Source organism: Macaca nemestrina, chromosome 15, assembly GCF_043159975.1.
Source record: "Macaca nemestrina isolate mMacNem1 chromosome 15, mMacNem.hap1, whole genome shotgun sequence".
Classification (NCBI taxonomy): Eukaryota; Metazoa; Chordata; class Mammalia; order Primates; family Cercopithecidae; genus Macaca; species Macaca nemestrina.
The window spans coordinates 114,010,793-114,028,954 of record NC_092139.1 but is presented as its reverse complement, the minus strand read 5'-3'; the positions used below and the strand labels follow the sequence as shown (position 1 = coordinate 114,028,954).

At 55.7% G+C, this 18,162-nt stretch overlaps 2 protein-coding genes across 9 annotated transcripts in view; both read right to left on the bottom strand.

The window, feature by feature from the left end:
* LOC105489802 (G2 and S-phase expressed 1) overlaps positions 1-5,877 on the bottom strand; it is a 34,636-nt gene extending 28,759 nt beyond the window's left edge. For 2 of the 5 annotated variants that reach the window (XM_024795381.2, XM_011754919.3), the window contains exons 1-2: positions 4,937-5,047; positions 4,389-4,488 (exon numbers count right to left, since the gene is read on the bottom strand). In XM_024795381.2, coding sequence (XP_024651149.2) covers positions 4,389-4,467 — 79 coding nt within the window. In that variant the 5' untranslated portion in view covers positions 4,468-4,488; positions 4,937-5,047. Of the gene's footprint in view, positions 1-4,388; positions 4,489-4,858; positions 5,048-5,753 lie in introns of those variants that run through there. The other 3 variants (XM_011754917.3, XM_011754916.2, XM_011754918.3) reach the window with 3 other exon arrangements.
* LOC105489801 (tetratricopeptide repeat domain 38) overlaps positions 5,754-18,162 on the bottom strand; it is a 35,945-nt gene continuing 23,536 nt past the window's right edge. For 2 of the 4 annotated variants that reach the window (XM_071080754.1, XM_011754914.3), the window contains 5 exons: positions 16,417-16,498; positions 14,999-15,164; positions 14,009-14,168; positions 13,671-13,744; positions 6,820-8,800 (listed from right to left, as the gene is read on the bottom strand). In XM_071080754.1, the coding sequence (XP_070936855.1) occupies positions 8,707-8,800; positions 13,671-13,744; positions 14,009-14,168; positions 14,999-15,164; positions 16,417-16,498 (576 nt within the window). In that variant the 3' untranslated portion in view covers positions 6,820-8,706. Of the gene's footprint in view, positions 5,879-6,819; positions 8,801-13,670; positions 13,745-14,008; positions 14,169-14,998; positions 15,165-16,416; positions 16,499-18,162 lie in introns of those variants that run through there. The other 2 variants (XR_011614218.1, XM_071080753.1) reach the window with 2 other exon arrangements.

Below are 18,162 nucleotides of genomic sequence, written 5' to 3'. Positions count from 1 at the left end.
CCTCAGCCTCTCGAGTATCTGGGATTGCAGGTATGCACCAGCATGTCTGGCTAATTTTGTATTTTTAGTAGAGACGGGGTTTCTCCACGTTGGTCAGGCTGGTCTCGAACTTCCGACCTCAAAACTCAAAGATTTATGAGCTGTAGGCAAGGTTGTGGGGAAAGAGACAATTCCTACACTGCCAGGGAAGGTGTAAAGTATCACAGCTCTCTAGAGGGCCTGGCAGTACCTATCAAAGTAAGAAATACACACCCTCTTCGACCCAGCAAGTCTACTTTTGTGAGTGTATCCTACAGACACTAGCAGGTGTGGAAAGCAATGTGTCGTGCAGTTATGCGGTGTCCACAGTTATTTACAGCAGCATCACTGGTAACAGCAAGACACTAGGCACAAACTAAACGTTCACCCACAGCAGATGAGATGAGTAACACATCCCCATGGTGGAACCCTATATAGGTACAAAAACTAGTAACGCTCTTCATGTGTTGATACACAATATTCATCAAGATAAATTAAGCCTGAAAAACAAGACACAGGACAGGGCTCTCCATGCTATATGGAAAGGGGGGCGCAACACTCTGTGTGTGTTGGCTTGCACTTGCACAGATTGTGTCTGGAAGGACACCCAAGAGACTGATGACATCGATGGCCCTTGGAGGGGGCAACTAAGTGACTAAGATATAGAGAGGGAGACGTTTCACTTTTTACACCTCTGAATTAGGAAGTCAATTTCAGAAACTTCCAACTGTCTGGCGTGGAAAAAGAATCCAGGACTAGAACTCAGGGAAGCAGTCTTCTGCTCCAGACTCTGTGACTGGCTCCAAGGGGCCCCGGGCTGGCTGACTTGCTCAGCCTGCAAACACGTGAGCACCCACAACAGACCACATCCTCCACCAGGTGCCAGGCAGACTTGGGGTACATGCAGCCTGCCCTGGAGGGTGCCCCAGGCAGTGCGGTGAGAGATATGTAGAGGTGGGAACACCTCTGAGAAAACACCAAAGTGCGTGTGTGAGATGAAGGGGTCAGAAGAAGTCAGAGTGGCTGGAAGAGGTGAAAACACAAGTTGGCTCAGATCACAGAGGGTTTGCAAGCCACGGCAAGGGGCTTTCATTTTCTCCAAAATGGGACAGGAAACTATTACAGGGCTTTAAGAAAAGAGCTTTAGGCCTGGTGTGGTGGCTCACGCCTGTAATCCCAGTACAGTGGGAGGCTGAGGCAGGTGGATCACTTGAGGTCAGGAGTTCGAGACCATCCTGACCAACATAGTGAAATGCCGTCTCTACTAAAAATACAAAAATTAGTCACGCGTGGTGGCACATGCCTGTAATCTCAGCTACTCGGGAGGCTGAGGCAGGAGAATCACTCGAACCCAGGAGACAGAGGTTGCAGTGAGCCAAGATCGTGCCACTGCACTCCAGCCTGGTGACAGAACGAGACTCCATCTCAAAAAAAAAAAAAAAAAAAAATTCTGGGTGCAGTGGCTCACGCCTGTAATCCCAGCACTTTGGGAGGCCCAGGTGGGTGGATCACAAGGTCAGGAGATCAAGACCATCCTGGCTAACATGGTGAAATCCCATCTCTACTAAAAATACAAAAAAAAATTAGCCGGGTGTGGTGGCGGGTGCCTGTAGTCCCAGGTACTTGGGAGGCTGAGGCAGGAGAATCGCTTGAATCCAAGAGGTGGAGGTTGTAGTAAGCCAAGATGGCGCCATTGCACTTCTGCCTGGCCGACAGTGAGACTGTCTCAAAAAAAAAAAAAAAAAAGAAAGAAAGAAAAAAAAGAGAAGAGCTTTATAATCTAACTTGTGTTTTTAAAAGGTAACGTTTCTGTGTAGAAAGTATATCTGAAAGGAAGCATTACAAATGAACATACTAGCCAATGGGAATCATATATAAGTAGGAGCAGGTGAGACAGCATGGCTGAGACCCAGAGAGCAGCATCTGGATGTAGATGGAGAGTCTGTAGACAGATCCAGGATATATTCTGAAGGTGGAGATGATGGTAGCTGGTGATGGCATGAATGTAGGAGGTTCTCAGTTTGGACAGCTGGGTGAAATGGAGAAATAAAATAGGTAAGAACAGGGCGTGTGGATGCAGACGGGGTATGCCGAGTTTGAGATGAGACGTGTGTGTGAAGACACCAAATAGGCAGGTGAATATATAAGCCCAGAGCTCAGAGGAGAGGCTGCGCTCAACACAAAACTTGGGCGCCACAGACAGCAGATGTGCTGTGCAGCCATGGGAATGCTGAGGGTGAAAGCACAAAGCTGTCCCAGAGCAGGTCTTGGGGAAATCAGCCTCAGAAGATGGCAGAGGAGGAGGAGCCCACACAGAGACGAGATACACCAGCCAGAGAGGCAGGAGGAAAACCAAGAGCGCCTTGGACTCCAAGCAAGGGAAGTTTCCAGAAGGACGAATGTTACTGAAAAGCTGACTGAAGATAGAAAAATGACAAGAGATTTGGCAATGTGAAAGTCGTCAGCGACTGATGAAAGCAGCTTGAATGGAGTGGTAAGGATGGAAGCCGGAACAGGAGGGATTGAGAGGTGGAAAAAAATGGCAGAACAAAAGTGAGAAAGCTCTCGAAGTTTGGCTTGGAAGGGGAAACACAGCAATGGAGAGGTAACAGAGGACACGTGGCAACAAGTGAGACAAGGGAACATATCTGTATGTGGATGAGCATGATCCAGTGGACAGGGGAAAAGTAAGGAAATGAAGCCAGGTCAACGGAAGTGGGGAAGGCCTCAAGAAGGAGCAGGGGGTGCAGTATGCATGTGGAAGGGACATATTTGAAAGGAAGGGCACATGACAGGAAGGAGGAGAGGGGTGCATAGGCAAGCGCCTTTCTAGACATGAAGAAGATGCAACATTGATTTGTAAAGTCTCCTTTATCTTGTAAAGTATCCTTTAAAGTTCCTGCAAAATGGAGGCATTGAGGATGCTTGGGGCCAGGAGCGGTGGTTCACCCCTGTAATCCCAGTACTTTGCAAGGCCCAGGAAGGTGGATCAGGAGTTTGAGACCAGCCTGGCCAATATGGTAAAACCCCATCTCTACTAAAAAAAACAAAAATCAGACAGGCATGGTGGCGGGTGCCTGTAATTCCAGCTACTCCGGAGGCTGAGGCAGGAGAATCACTTGAACCTGAGAGGCAGAGGATGCAGTGAGCCAAGATCATGCCATTGCACTCCAGCCTGGTAGGCAGCATGAGACTCAGTCTCAAAAAGAAAGGATCCTTGGGTAGTGTGAGAACCGAAGGATAAAGCGATGTCAAAATGCTTTGTGAGGCTGGGTGAGGTGGCTCACACCTATAATCCTAGCACTTTGGGAGGCTGAGGCAGGCAGATTGCCTGAGCTCAGGAATTCAAGACCAGCCTGGGCAACATGGCAAAACCCCGTCTCTGCTAAAATTACAAAAACTAGCCAGGTGTGGCAGCGGGTACCTGTAATCCTAGTTACTAGGGAGGCCGAGGGAGGAGAATCCCTTCAACTCAGGAGGCAGAGGTTGTAGTGAGTACAGATCACGCCTTTGCACTCCAGCCTGGGTGACAGAGCGAAAACTCCGTCAATAAATAAATAAATACATAAAAACGCTTTCAGAAGCCGGGCGCGGTGGCTCAAGCCTGTAATCCCAGCACTTTGGGAGGCCGAGATGGGCGGATCACGAGGTCAGGAGATCGAGACCATCCTGGCTAACACGGTGAAAACCCCATCTCTACTAAAAAATACAAAAAACTAGCTAGCTGGGTGTGGTGGCAGGCGCCTATAGTCCCAGCTACTCCGGAGGCTGAGGCAGGAGAATGGCGTAAACCCGGGAGGCGGAGCTTGCAGTGAGCTGAGATCCGGCCACTGCACTCCAGCCTGGGCGACAGAGCGAGACTCAGTCTCAAAAACAAAAACAAAAAAACTCTTTCAGAGAAAAAGAGGGTGTGGCCTGTAACTCATTCTGTGAAGCCGTACCCTCACCTTGATACCCAAACCGGACAAACACACAAGAAGAAAGGAGTTTTGGGCCAGGCTCACTCATTAACATGGTCTCAAAGATCCTAAACAAGTCTTAGCAAACAGAAACCAGCGACAAACAAAAAAGGAAACATCGAATTCAATACAATAAACATTTGAGCGCCCACAAAGTGTCAGGTACTGTTCAGGGCATGGGGGCACTGCGCTAAATAAAACTGATGAGAATCCTGGCTGTGATGAAACTTAAAATGGGGAGGAGGTGAAAGAAAACCAGAAAATAAAAGCAAATGTCATGTGTCTCACAGGTGCAGAGTGAGTACAGACGAGCACTTGAGAAAGAAAGAATGTCTCATGGAAACATTAAATCAACCTCCATCGCTACTGAACGTCCTGAACAACAACAGCGCTGCAGCAGCTAGGACTTGCCTTCCTTCTTAGGGTTATCCATGTTCGCATCCCCTGCCCGGCAGGCTGAAGGCTCATCACGGCCGCCGCCTCCTTCCATGGAGAGAGTTGTCAGAAGTCACTGCAGGGTGGAACGGGGCCAGAAGGTGAGTGCATGTCAGGGCCCAGAGCTCCTGGTTCCTTCAGCCCTCGGCATACAGGGGCAGAGAGAGCTGAAGGCCGCGGCCAGGTCTGGGAGAGGCGGCGCGGAGGCCGCTCTGAAATGATCGCATCCCAGGGGACCCCAGGGGTCGGGTGCTGCCAGGCCGGGAGTCAGCCCGAACGCTATCGGACGAGATAACGGAATTCTCGGCTCGTGGGCCAGAGTGCTGAGGGCTCTGGTTGCCTGGGGGGCAGCCCTGGACCTCCCGGCATCCCCGACCACAGCGCGAGGGGCCCCGGTGACCCCTGCTCGAGCCCAGGCCCGGCTCCTGGCGGCGCGCGGCCCCTACCCGTCCAGAGAACAGCGGGCACCGCGCCGCACCTGGCCCACCGCGAAAGCCTCGCCCCCGACTCTGACCCCACCTTACCCAAAGCGGCCGATGCAGGACGCGCCTCCGGCACGGATTTAAACGCGGCGCCGGGCGACGCGGGCTGCCGATTGGTCGGTTTGAAAAGGGCTCCGAGAGGCGGCGGGCCCGGTGCATCCTGGGTATTGTAGTCGGGACGCTGGTAAGAAGCGTCCAGGGCGCATGCGCACTACTCCAGCACAGCGATTGGCTCCGCACGGCACCAGGGCGCATCCACACGGAAGTCTGCCCGGCCTGGCCGCTACGTGTCACCTAGCTATCCGCGTCAAGCCGGAACCATATATAGCAGTTCCTTGTGTGTAGGGAGAAAGTTAAAACTGCCACCTAAGGGTTTCCATGGGAAGACTAAAAGTAGGCTCACCCACCTGCTGTGAAGCAGCGCGCGCCAGCTGTTACTAACAGTAATGAAAAGGCGGGGTCCCTGCCCGAGGCGCGCACGGGGGCGCCGGCTGACCCAGCGACCAGAGGGAGACTCATGGCCGGAGCTGCACAGCCTGTGGGGCCGGAGGGGAACCGTCGCCCTTGGCGGGCTTCCCCAACTGCCACGGCCTGAGGACGGCCGAGAACCTGACGGGAGCCTGTCCTGGGTTTTACAGGCCGGTTGGGGAGCTGCGCTGGAGGAGAGAGGCAGGGGCTGGGGCCCGGTGATGGAGCCTGCCTTGGGGAATCCATGTGTTGGAGAGGATGGGAAGCAGATATGATAACCCTGACCTGAGCCATGGAGACGCAAGGACAGGACTGGTAGACGGGTCAGTGGGCAGCAACTTAAGGCTGACCTCGCTTGAGCCTTTGCCTGCGAACGAAGTATAATACCCACCTCGGGGGCTTGAGGATCAAATGAGGGGCTCCACCCACGGCAAAGTGTCACTAAGCGGGAGCTCTGATTATCCAGGACTGATGGATGGAGGAGGATGCAGGAAGAGGAGCCTGGGAGGACCCGCTCTGGAAAGGATGGAAATCGAGAGCACCATTCTCAGGGACGAAGATAAGCTGTTTACTTGGGGCAGGCTGCGGGGAGAGCTGTCCAGCAAGCAGCCACGGTGGGGGGGGGGGGGGGGGGTGGGGCGTGGGGGACCCAAGGTAGAGGCCTTCCAGGTTGGCTGAGGCCACCTCTGGGTCCCATGTCCCTGGTTTTGCATCATCCACACCAATCACTCCATGTTGCTGTGTTCATTCACTAGAAGACTGTGGGCTCATAAAGGGCAGGGCAGCCCTCACTCACCAGTCTCCCCAGCCTCACCCAGCCCAGCACAGGGCACCAGGCAGGGACAGAGAGTGCTGGGGTAGGTGGGTGTGGTCAAACAGCTTGGAAAGAGTTTGGCCTGCTCATTGCATTCCCCTCAGCTCATCCTGGGGATGTCTGCTGGGAGAATGGCAGAGAGATCCCCAATATTCATTCCTGATACTCCTCTCCCTGTATCATATCAACATATAGTAGGTGTGGCCTATCTATGGCAGATTCATTTCTGCCCCTGATAGGATTTGCTGTAGTTTGGATGTGTGTCCCCTCCAAATCTCATGTTGAAATGTGATCCCAATGTTGGAAGTGGGGCCTGGTGGGAAGTAATTGGGTCGTGAGGGCAGATCCCTTACGAATGGTTTAGCACCATCCCCTTGGTGATGAGTTCTTGCTTAGTTCACACAAGATCTGGTTATTTAAGAGTCCAAGACCTCCCCTTCTCTCTCTTACTCCTGCTCTCACTATGTGATACACTGGCTCCCTGTCACCCTATGTCATGATCTTAAGCTTCCTGAGGTTAGACCAGAAGCAGATGCCAGCACCATGCTTCCTGAAAAGCCCATGGAACTGTGAGCCAATTAAACCTCTTTATAAATTACCTAGCCTCAGGCATTTCTCCATAGCAATGCAAGAAGGCCGAATACAGAGTTGACTTCATTTATTTATGCATTCATTCACCAACTTTCACTGACAGCTACTCACTGCAGGCCCTGTGCCAGGTGATGGATGCTGTCCCTGACCTGGAGAGGTCACAGCAGGGGTGCAATAGCAAGGACACATGCCAAGGGCTGAGGGGCACAGAGGCAGCACCCTCACCAGCCTGCAGTGGGGGTTGGGGGGTAGAAGGCTTCCTGGAGGAGGGACCAGGGTTCCCAATTGCACAGCTAAGTCATGTCTTGCTTGGAACCAGGAGAGGGGAGGGAGGCTCCCCTTAGGACATGTCCCTAGTTCCTGGGTAGAGAAGGCGACTCTCTGGAAGTCCTACTATAATTACCCATTTTCTTGACTAGATGCCCCACCTACTTTTTTTTTTTCCCCCTTGAGATGGGAGTCTGGCTCTGTTGCCCAGACTGCAGTGCAATGGCATGATCTTGGCTCACTGCAATCGCTGCCTCCCAGGTTCAAGCAATTCTCCTGCCTCAGCCTCCCAAGCAGCTGGGATTAGATGTACGCCACCATGCTCAGCTAATTTTTGTATTTTTAGTAGAAACAGGGTTTCACCATGTTGGCCAGGCTGGTCTCGAACTCCTGACATCAGGGGATCCACTCGCCTCGGCCTCCCAAAGTGCTGGGATTACAGGTGTGAGCCACTGCGCCTGGCCTGGCCTGCCCCGCCCCACCTACCTTAAGTTCAGGGAGAAGCCACCTCCCCAGGACCCAGCCCCAGGCCTGCACCATAGATGCTCAAAGACTTGAAGGAACTGATTAATAATTCATTTTAACCACAGAAATTTGCCTAGGCTTGAGCACACTGTGGGGACTCAATAGATTTGGAGGCCTCCTCTCTTCTAGGAGGCCTGCTTCCTGCCCTGATGAATCCCTACCTAATTTCAGTACAAACTGAGGAACTTGAAAAACATCTGTGCACTGGGACCTCCCCTCACAGGAAGGCTGAAAGAGCATAACTCAGTCAGCAGCACATTCAGGAGGTGCTCAGTGGGGAAGCAGGAGACAGAGGCGGCACTAACAGGGCCCACTCCAGGCTTGTCACAGCCACACATCACAGCACTTTGCATTTTGCCACAGCAGAGAAGCTCTGAGCTCAATCCCTGCATCTCAAAAGTGCATTTATGATTAAAATCATGCTCAACATGAAGCCTTATGATGTGCAGTTTAAAAAGAGAAACGGGTCCAAATCAGCACCAACAGAGCCCCCCAGGGGGCTCCAAGACGCCCCAGAGATAGCAGGAGGACCCCATGTGCACGTTCATCCGTAAGGAGGGCGGTGGATGCAGCAGCAGGGGGCTGAGCCCAAAGGCAGCAGGTGGGGCCTCTCGTTGTGTGACCCTGGGCAGGCCACTCCCCTACCCCCGTACCCTCACCTGAAAAATGGGACAGCAACACAATGAGATGACAGAACCTGTCTAGAATATAAGGGAAAGAATGAAAAGGTCCATCCCAAGGGCAGCCTGGAAGGGGACAGGCAGTGGTGGGAGGCTGGCTGCCTCTGGAAGACCTGTCCTAGTGGAATCAGCTCCCACCCCTGCCCTGCCTTCCAACCCTTGAACCACCAGGCAGTAGACACATTCCCCTGGGAAACAGAATTTGCAAGGCAGGTGGAAAGAGCAGCACTCGCACTGGCTGTGACTGCTGAAAAATGCACATTGGCCCTTCTCAAGCACTGAAAGGAGATTTAGAATCACATTTAAAATTAACCTCTGACCCCCTTCCCGTAAAACTGAAGATCACCCTCTAACAGCCCTAACAAACAGGCTCCAGCCGTCTCCTGACCCTAACCTGGTGCAGCACGCTGACTGGACGCAGCGAGGCCATCACCGAGGTTCCGCATGGTGGAGGCGGCCAGGCTGGCTCACTGCATGAGGTGGACGCTTGCCGCCTTGCGGATGAGCCGCTCAGTCAGGGGCGAGTTGGGCTTCAAGGCATCACGCTCCATCAGAAGGCTCCTGTGGAAACAGACATGGAGGTTCTCTTGCAGAACATTCTAGAGGGATGTGGGGCCTGGTGGTCCCTTGGTCCCAAGGCAGAACACAGGCAGGCTGGACTGCGGCACTGAGGGAATAGCAAGGGCCAAGGCCCAGGGGCAGGAGGCCTGGTCTCAGTTTGGAGAGAGGTAAGGATGGGAGGGCACAGACCTCCAGTGCAGGAAGCCACACTCAAGATGGGGCAGAACAGGTATGAGTGGGGAAAACCCAGGTTGAAAGAGAGAAAGCCCAGGTACACTTTGAGGTAAAGACCCTGCTGTGAACTGAATGTCTGTGTCCAGGCTGAATGTATTATATGTTGAAGCCCAAATGCCCAAGGTGATGGTATTAGGAACAAGGCCCTTGGAGGTGATTAAGTCATGAGGGTGGGGCCCTTGTGAATGGGATTAGTGCCCTTATAAGAAGAGGTGTATGTGGTGGCTCACCCCTGTAATCCCAGCACTATGGAAGGATGAAGCAGGAAGATTCCTTGAGCCCAAGAGTTTGAGTTTACAGTGAACTGTGATCACACCACTGCATTCCAACCTGGGTGACCAAGACTTTGCCTCTAAAAATATTTTAAAAATTTAAAAAGAAAGAAGAGACGTGAAAGAACTGGCACTCAAAGGAAAGGTCATGTGAGGACACAAGAAAATAGCTGTCCACAAGCCAGGAAGAGAGGCCTCAGCAGCAACCGAACCCAGCCAGACCTTGGTCCTGGACATTCCAGCCTCCAGAACCGTGATACAATGCATGCCTACTGTGCAAGTCGCCCAGTCCGTGGCACTGTTTTTTTTTTTTTTTTTTTTTTGAGATAGAGTCTCCCTCTCACATTCAGGCTAGAGTGCAGTGGTACAATCTCAGCTCACTGCACCCTCCACCTCCCAGGTTCAAGTGATTCTCCTGCCCCAGGCTCCTGATTACCTGGGATTACAGGCACCCACCACCATGCCTGGCTAATTTTTTGTATTTTTAGTAGAGGCAGGGTTTCACCATATTAGCCAGGCTGGTCTTGAACTCCTGACCTCGGGTGATCCACCCGCCTTGGCCTCCCAAAGTGCTGGGATTACACGCATGAGCCACCACGCCCGGCCTGTCTGTGGCACTTTTAAAGTAACAGCCCAAACTGACTAAGACAGTCCCCAAACATCTGACAACAGTGGTTCTGTAGGGCGTGGGTGGTGTGAAAGGGCTGGGGCCAGGCACTCAGTGTGTGGGGGCACCATGGCTGGGGGTGGAAGGTTTCCCACCCTGGGGGCTGGTGACCTGTGCTGATGGCCCCATGGATGCTGCCTGGTGGCAGGACAGGACTTGGAGAGAAGGCACCCCCCACACCTACTGCGGTCCGCTCCCCGTGCAGCCTGCTCTCCCCCACTGGGCCTTGGGGAAGGCTACATCAGCACCGCCGCATTGCCCCCCAGATGCTCACCCCAGCTCCACCCTCAGTCCTCCTGTCCACACAGCCACTTTCCCCACTGCTGCTGCCAGAGGCACCAACTCCCACCCACACCACAGCTTGAGCTCCCCAAGGGGCTTAACCACTAAAGAAACATGCATAGTTTTGTCTATGGCCATGTAAGGCAGAGTGGGGAGCATGTGTCCAAGACATTTTACAGTTTTAGGCGGTTCAAGTGCTGCCAGCTAGACCTGTTTCATCAGTACCACAGAACCTGCACGGCTCAATTTGGGTAACCCTGCCTAGACGGAGCTGCGCTGGTGCACCTGCACCTAAACCACTGGGCTTGTCACCAGCCAAGGGCCTCCTGTGGCCCCGGACTGCCACCTGCTCTCACAGCACACCTTCCCCACCAGGCACCCCATGGCTCCTCTATTCCTTCCACCTATGTCTGAGGGTCATGGGGGACCTGGGCAAGGAGAGGTGTCGAAGTTGCTCGTCAGGCGCACAGGGGCTATACGGCGCCGGCCAGGGCCCAGAAGCCTGAGTGGAGGGAGGCCAGCCGGGCCATGGAAGCACCAAGGCTGCTGGCAATGGTGGGGGCTCCTTGGAGTTCCCCTACCCTCTCATCTGCCAGCTATGCCACCCTCCTGACACTCACCTGCCAGCCACACCACCCTAACACTCAACTGCTAGCCACACCACCCTAACACACTCACCCTCCAGTCACGCTACCCTCCTAACACACTCACCCTCCAGCCACACCACCCTCCTAACACACTCACCCTCCAGCCACGCCACCCTCCTAACACTCACCCTCCAGCCACACCACCCTCCTAACACACTCACCCTCCAGCCACGCCACCCTCCTAACACACTCACCCTCCAGCCACGCCACCCTAACACACTCACCCTCCAGCCACGCCACCCTCCTAACACACTCACCCTCCAGCCACGCCACCCTAACACACTCACCCTCCAGCCACACCACCCTCCTAACAGTCACCCTCCAGCCACGCCACCCTCCTAACACACTCACCCTCCAGCCACGCCACCCTTCTAACACTCACCCTCCAGCCACGCCACCCTCCTAACACACTCACCCTCCAGCCACGCCACCCTCCTAACACTCACCCTCCAGCCATGCCACCCTCCAGCCACGCCACCCTCCAGCCATGCCACCCTCCTAACACTCACCCTCCAGCCACGCCACCCTCCTAACACTCACCCTCCAGCCACGCCACCCTCCTAACACTCACCCTCCAGCCACGCCACCCTCCTAACACTCATCCTCCAGCCACGCCACCCTCCTAACACACTCACCCTCCAGCCACGCCACCCTCCGAACACACCCTCCAGCCATGCCACCCTCCTAACACACCCTCCAGCCACGCCACCCTCCTAACACACTCACCCTCCAGCCACACCACCCTCCTAATACTCACCCTCCAGCCACGCCACCCTCCTAACACACTCACCCTCCAGCCACGCCACCCTCCTAACACGCTCCAGCCATGCCACCCTCCGAACACACTCACCCTCCAGCCACGCCACCCTCCTAACACACTCACCCTCCAGCCACACCACCCTCCTAACACACCCTCCATCCATGCCACCCTCCGAACACACTCACCCTCCAGCCACGCCACCCTCCTAACACACTCACCCTCCAGCCACGCCACCCTCCTAACACTCACCCTCCAGCCACGCCACCCTCCAGCCACGCCACCCTCCTAACACTCACCCTCCAGCCACGCCACCCTAACACTCACCCTCCAGCCACGCCACCCTTCTAACACTCACCCTCCAGCCACGCCACCCTCCTAACACTCACCCTCCAGCCACGCCACCCTCCTAACACTCACCCTCCAGCCACGCCACCCTCCTAACACACTCACCCTCCAGCCACGCCACCCTCCGAACACACCCTCCAGCCACGCCACCCTCCTAACACACCCTCCAGCCACGCCACCCTCCTAACACACTCACCCTCCAGTCACACCACCCTCCTAATACTCACCCTCCAGCCACGCCACCCTCCTAACACGCTCCAGCCATGCCACCCTCCGAACACACTCACCCTCTAGCCACGCCACCCTCCTAACACACTCACCCTCCAGCCACACCACCCTCCTAACACACCCTCCATCCATGCCACCCTCCGAACACACTCACCCTCCAGCCACGCCACCCTCCTAACACACACACCCTCCAGCCACGCCACCCTCCTAACACTCACCCTCCAGCCACGCCACCCTCCTAACACTCACCTCCAGCCACGCCACCCTCCTAACACTCACCCTCCAGCCACGCCACCCTCCTAACACTCACCCTCCAGCCACGCCACCCTCCTAACACTCACCCTCCAGCCACGCCACCCTCCTAACACACTCACCCTCCAGCCACGCCACCCTCCTAACACACTCACCCTCCAGCCACGCCACCCTCCTAACACACTCACCCTCCAGCCACGCCACCCTCCTAACACACTCACCCTCCAGCCACGCCACCCTCCTGACACTCACCCTCCAGCCACGCCACCATCCTAACACACCCTCCAGCCAAGCCACCCTCCTGACACTCACCCTCCAGCCACGCCACCCTCCTGACACTCACCCTCCAGCCACGCCACCCTCCTGACACACTCACCCTCCAGCCACGCCACCCTCCTGACACCCTCCAGCCACGCCACCCTCCTAACACACTCACCCTCCAGCCACGCCACCCTCCTAACACACTCACCCTCCAGCCACGCCACCCTCCTAACACACTCACCCTCCAGCCACGCCACCCTCCTAACACACTCACCCTCCAGCCACGCCACCCTCCTGACACTCACCCTCCAGCCACGCCACCCTCCTAACACTCACCCTCCAGCTATGCCACCCTCCTACCAGCCCCATGCCTGGCCTGGCTAAACCCACTGCACTTTCGGGTGTGCCCTCAGCTGCTGCTCCCTCAGTGTGAGTTTACGTGTGTCTGTGGGACTGACTGCTCCCTGTCGCTCCCCCAACTACAGATGGGCTCCTGGTAGCCAGTGCCTGGTGTGCCTGCTCACTGCTGCCTCTCGGCACCCAGCACAGGCAGGCAGGAGAAATGAGCTGAGGTCTGAGCGTTAGGTGTCGGCCAGGTGCAAAAGGAGAAAGGGTGTTCCAAGCGTGCAAAGGCCCAGAAGCCTGAAAGAGCAGGACATATTTGCGTACTCAGGTAGCTTAGCATGGCTAAAAGGGAGTGGGCTGGGGAGGGTGGGAGGTTGGGCCCGGGGTCGAGCTGGCTCCACTTGGTCAAATTGAGCCCGCTAACAAAGGAGAACCAAATTCCCCACAGCCTCCCAACCTCACAGCCTCAGAAGCAGGAGCATCTCAGGCCAAGGGTGGTGGGGCTTCCAGGCACTCCCGAGGTCTGCAGGGAGAGCCTATGAAAGTCGGGAGTGCTGGGCAGGGGCCAGGAGCTCACCGGGCCACATTCTTATGGACGCTGGAGGTGCAGTTTAAGGCCGCATGAATCAGCAGCTGGTTGAAGACGTCTCTCTGAAATATCAATTGGGCATGTGAGGCTCCTGTACCTCGGGATGGGGGAGGTGAGCCCCCGCCCACCGAGGGCTGCCTGCTCTCCAGGGAGACAGTGGTGTTGATGCCACACCCTCGATGACCAACTTACAGGGCGGGAGCGTGAGAGACACATTCACATCCACATTGTGGACACCACCACCACGGGAGAGACTTGGGGGCTGCAGGGCACCCAGACTCCCTGGCCCAGTCCCCAGGCGCCCCGGCTGGCAGCCATCGGCTCACCTGGGCATTGCTCCCACCGAGCTGGACGATCCGGTAGCGGATGGGCAGAAGCAGCTCCAGGACGCGGTCAGGGTTCCCGTCCTCAGCCTCCACCAGGGCCTGGCACAGGGGCAGCCCCACGTCTCGGGCCAGGAGGTGCTGGCAGTTCTCCCCTGGAGATCTGCGAACCCGAGACAGTGCCCTCAGCTGTCTGCCCATCACAGGACATCCGGGAGGGGCAGGGCCATTTCTTCCTCAGCGAGGTGTCCCTGGCCCAGTGCCTGACACATGCCACGCTGATGAGGTGAGGTGACAGGCGGGGCAGCCCATCAAGGGGACGGGACAGGGCACTAAGCTCAGACCTGGGTTGGAGTTCACGCATTTCCAGCTATCTGGTCCCCAACCTTCCAGCCTCAGTTTGCTCACTTGTGAAGCAGGCATAACAGTGCCAGTCTAACAGAACTGTCAGGATTGCTGACAAGACAGGCAAAGGCCTGGCACTGCAAGTCAAGGCAATCACCACCCCCCGAAGGGAATGGGCAGGGCAGCCCAGGTCCCCCAGGTCAGCCCTCACCAGCTCTTGCCAGGCACTATCCCTGATTTAGATAGGGAAACTGATGTTCAGACCAGAGAAGCACCTCGTCCAGGACCTCAGGGCCTGTAAGCAGCAGGTGTCTCTGGTTTCAGGGCTTCGCTGTGTCCTCTCCATGGGAGGCAGCCCTGTGACCCTGAGGATCTCATACCCACGATGGGGATGGAGGCAGCTCTGTGTCTTGGGGCAACCAGTTGTAGAGCTGTGGGCCACACACTTGTGGGTGCACACGCCTCGGGAGTCTGCACCAGGGGACACATATCTATAGCGGTGCACACTGGGGAGCAGCCTCCATGGGCATCCCCCTGCTGCACTCACAGGCAGGGCAGGCACTGAACAGGTCTCAGCATGGCCCTAGCACCCCGTCACCCTCTTGGCAGGGTGAGGACCCCCACCCCAAGAAGGTACCCTCTGCATACTCGCTGGCGTCCCGCAGGGTGGTCAGCAGCTCCTGTGTGGTCTGGCGGTCATGTGCACCCAGGGATGCCATCAGGAAGTGTGCGTCATTGAACAGCAGGATGTGGTCTCGGCTGTGCTTCCGGGTCACAGGCAGGACATCCTGCCACCGCTGGCCCACAGACACCCCTGAGGACATGGGGAGGAGACCCAGGGCCTGGAATGAGGCTCTGGGATGTGTCCTGTGCAAGGGCCTCCCCCACAGCGCTTCCCTTGGAGGCCCTGATGACCTTGTCCCAGGTGAGAGGCCGGGGAGGTAGGCAGGGCCATGGGCAGTGTCTGGCCTTGTGCTTAGGCCTCTGTTAGGACTGTTTAATTATAGAAGCCATAGACACGTTAAGTAGGAAGCACATTTTAAAAAGTGTCAAAGGTTATTAAACAAAACCTCTGTCTGCTTTGACAAACCCCAGGCCTCTTGGATCCCCTGGCCTTCCCACACAACCCCCAGCTTCCCCATGGATGCCCCGGGCTCCCCACTTTTCTCTGGGTCTCCAGCCTCAGCCTGCCCTTCCCACGGGTGGGCTCCCTGGCTCTTGCACCCCTCAGCCTGCTGTTGCCTGATCTGACCACATCGAGCCCGCCCTCTGGCCTCTTGTTCTGCAGCAGGCTGCTGGCTTCTACGTCCCGGTAGCTTTGGATGGTCTGCTTTCTCTGAGTGTAACTCTTTCCCTTGTCTGCCCAGCAAGCCCCACACATGCTTCTGGGGCTCACATTTCACCTCCATTAGGAAGCCTTCTGAATCTCTAGACACAGCCTGTCATGCACTCCCTCGGGTTCCTGAATTGCTCAGCCCAGGCCTGCACCCCTCATGGTACTGCTGACCCAGGGCCTAGCCCAGGCCTCTGTGGTTCCAGATGGCTCTGCTGAGCCTGAGGTAAGGGGAGAACCATCTGGCACCCCAGTGGTTGGCTGGAGCCCTCGACAGCCCCCAGAGCTGTGGCTGATCCCTCCAGGCTACCTGCAGAGCATGACAAGGTTGAGAAACCTGTCTACAATCCCAGGGAGTTGAGAAACTCATGTTTCAGGAAAAGAGGTGGCATTGAGACAGGTGGCCAGGTGCCACCAGTGCCCCGAAGGCTTGGCAGGCTGGCAGTGGGAACAGCACAGCAGGTGCTGCCCTGGGTGCAGAGCTGGAGGCTTCCACATCGAGGAGCGGTAGGAACTGTTAGAAAGGGCAGTGTGGCCTGGGCACCCCCTCCAGCTTTGGGCCAGCTGGGAGGCAGCTGCAGAGCGGTACCCAAGGCAGCGGCCAGGTCTGCAGAGGGGTCTGGAGCGGCTCACCCATGAGCTCTTGCCCAGCCCTGGGCCTAGGCCACAGCACCCTCTTTCTCATGATGTGGGAGGAAGAGGCAGAAGCCAGTGGGGCTGCAGGGGTGGCTACCTTCCATCTGCAGGCGGTAGAGCATGGAGCAGCTATCCACCACGTCCAGCATGGTACCACTGGCCTGCAGGCTGGGAAGGATCTGGAAGACAGGGCGCCAAGGCGGGCTCAGCTGGTGGGCCAGATGAGGGGGCTGCAGGCACAGCTAGGGTCAGCCTGTCTAGGTGGGGTGGGGCCTGTATAGAGCAAGCCCTCTGCCACTGTCCCCATCACCCCAACTAACAGGCCAATCACCCTTGCCTGGGGTGTAGACTGCTCCAAGCACTAGAGGGGTCACCAGGCAGACCTGAAAAAAGAGCCCACTGCATTGCATATCCAGGGCCCAGACCAGGCCCAAAGCATCGGCCACCTCCCACCCCCGGGCCTCAGACCACACCGGTGGGAGGGTTGTCTGCCTGATCACGTTTCTAGACTCAGCTTTGCTGAGCAGGCCACTTCGAGTTCTTGGAGTATGTCACCCATCACTTCTTTTTTTTTTTTTTTTTTAAGATAGAGTCTCCTTCTGTCGCCCAGGCTGGGGTGCAAATGGCGCAATCTCGGCTCACTGCAACCTCCACCTCCTGGGTTCAAGCAATTCTCCTGCCTCAACCTCCTAAGTAGCTGGGATTGCAGGCACCCACCACCACACCTAGCTAGTTTCTGTATTTTTAGTAGAAACGTGTTTCACCATGTTGGCCAGGCTTGTCTCCAACTCCTGACCTCAGGTGATTCACCAGCCTCAGCCTCCCAAAGTGCTTGGGATTACAGGCATGAGCCACCACACCCGGCCCACCCTTCATTTCTTACTACAACTTCCTGACCAAGGGAAATTATTGTGTGCTTTTCTCTGATGTTTAGATCCCCAGATCACAAGCATTTCTGTGGTTCCAGGCTTTTAGGATGAAGCCATCCCTGGGGTCCTTGGAGCTGTGAGTCAGGCTTTTTTCCCCCTCTCAAAAGAATGTCTGGGCCCAGGGAGGAGGAATGGAGAGTTAGTGTTTCATGGGTATAGGGTTTCAGTTTGGGAAGATGAAGAATGTTCTCAAAATGGAGGGTGGTGATGGTTGCACAATGTGAATGCACTTAATGCCACAGAGCTGTACCCTTCTTTTTTCTTTTTTCTTTTTTTGAGATAGGGTCTCGCTCTGTCACCCAGGCTGGAGTGCAGTAGCGTGATCTTGGCTCACTATAACCTCTGCCTCCTGGGTTCAAGCGATTCTCGTGCCTCATCCTCCCGAGTAGCTGGGATTACAGGTGCCCACCACCATGCCCAGCTCATTTTTTGTATTTTTAGTAGAGACAGGGTTTCGCCACGTTGGCCAGGCTGGTCTTGGATTCCTGACCTCAAATGATCCACTCGCCTCAGCCTCCCAAAGTATTGGGATTACAGGCGTGAGTCACCACACCCAGCCTTGTACACGTAATTTTATGTTATTTTTATTTTATTATAGTGAAGAAAATTCCAGCCGATTGCCCCATTGCACTCCAGCGTGGATAACAAGAGCGAAACTCTGTCTCAAAAAAAAAAAAAAAAAAAATTCCTATGGGTAGACCAGTTGTCTTACCAAAGAAAAGTGATCTGAAAGGGCTGGAGGAGAGCCCACCATTGCAGAGGCGAGGCCCTTAGATGTGTAAATCTACCAGCACCCTCGGGGTGAGCAGGGCCAACCGCTGTCCCCAGCATAGGCAGGGTTACAACATTGCTCTGGGCAAAATTAACCCCATCAGGCCTTACACAAGAAACATGTTCTTGCTCCAGCTGTTTTT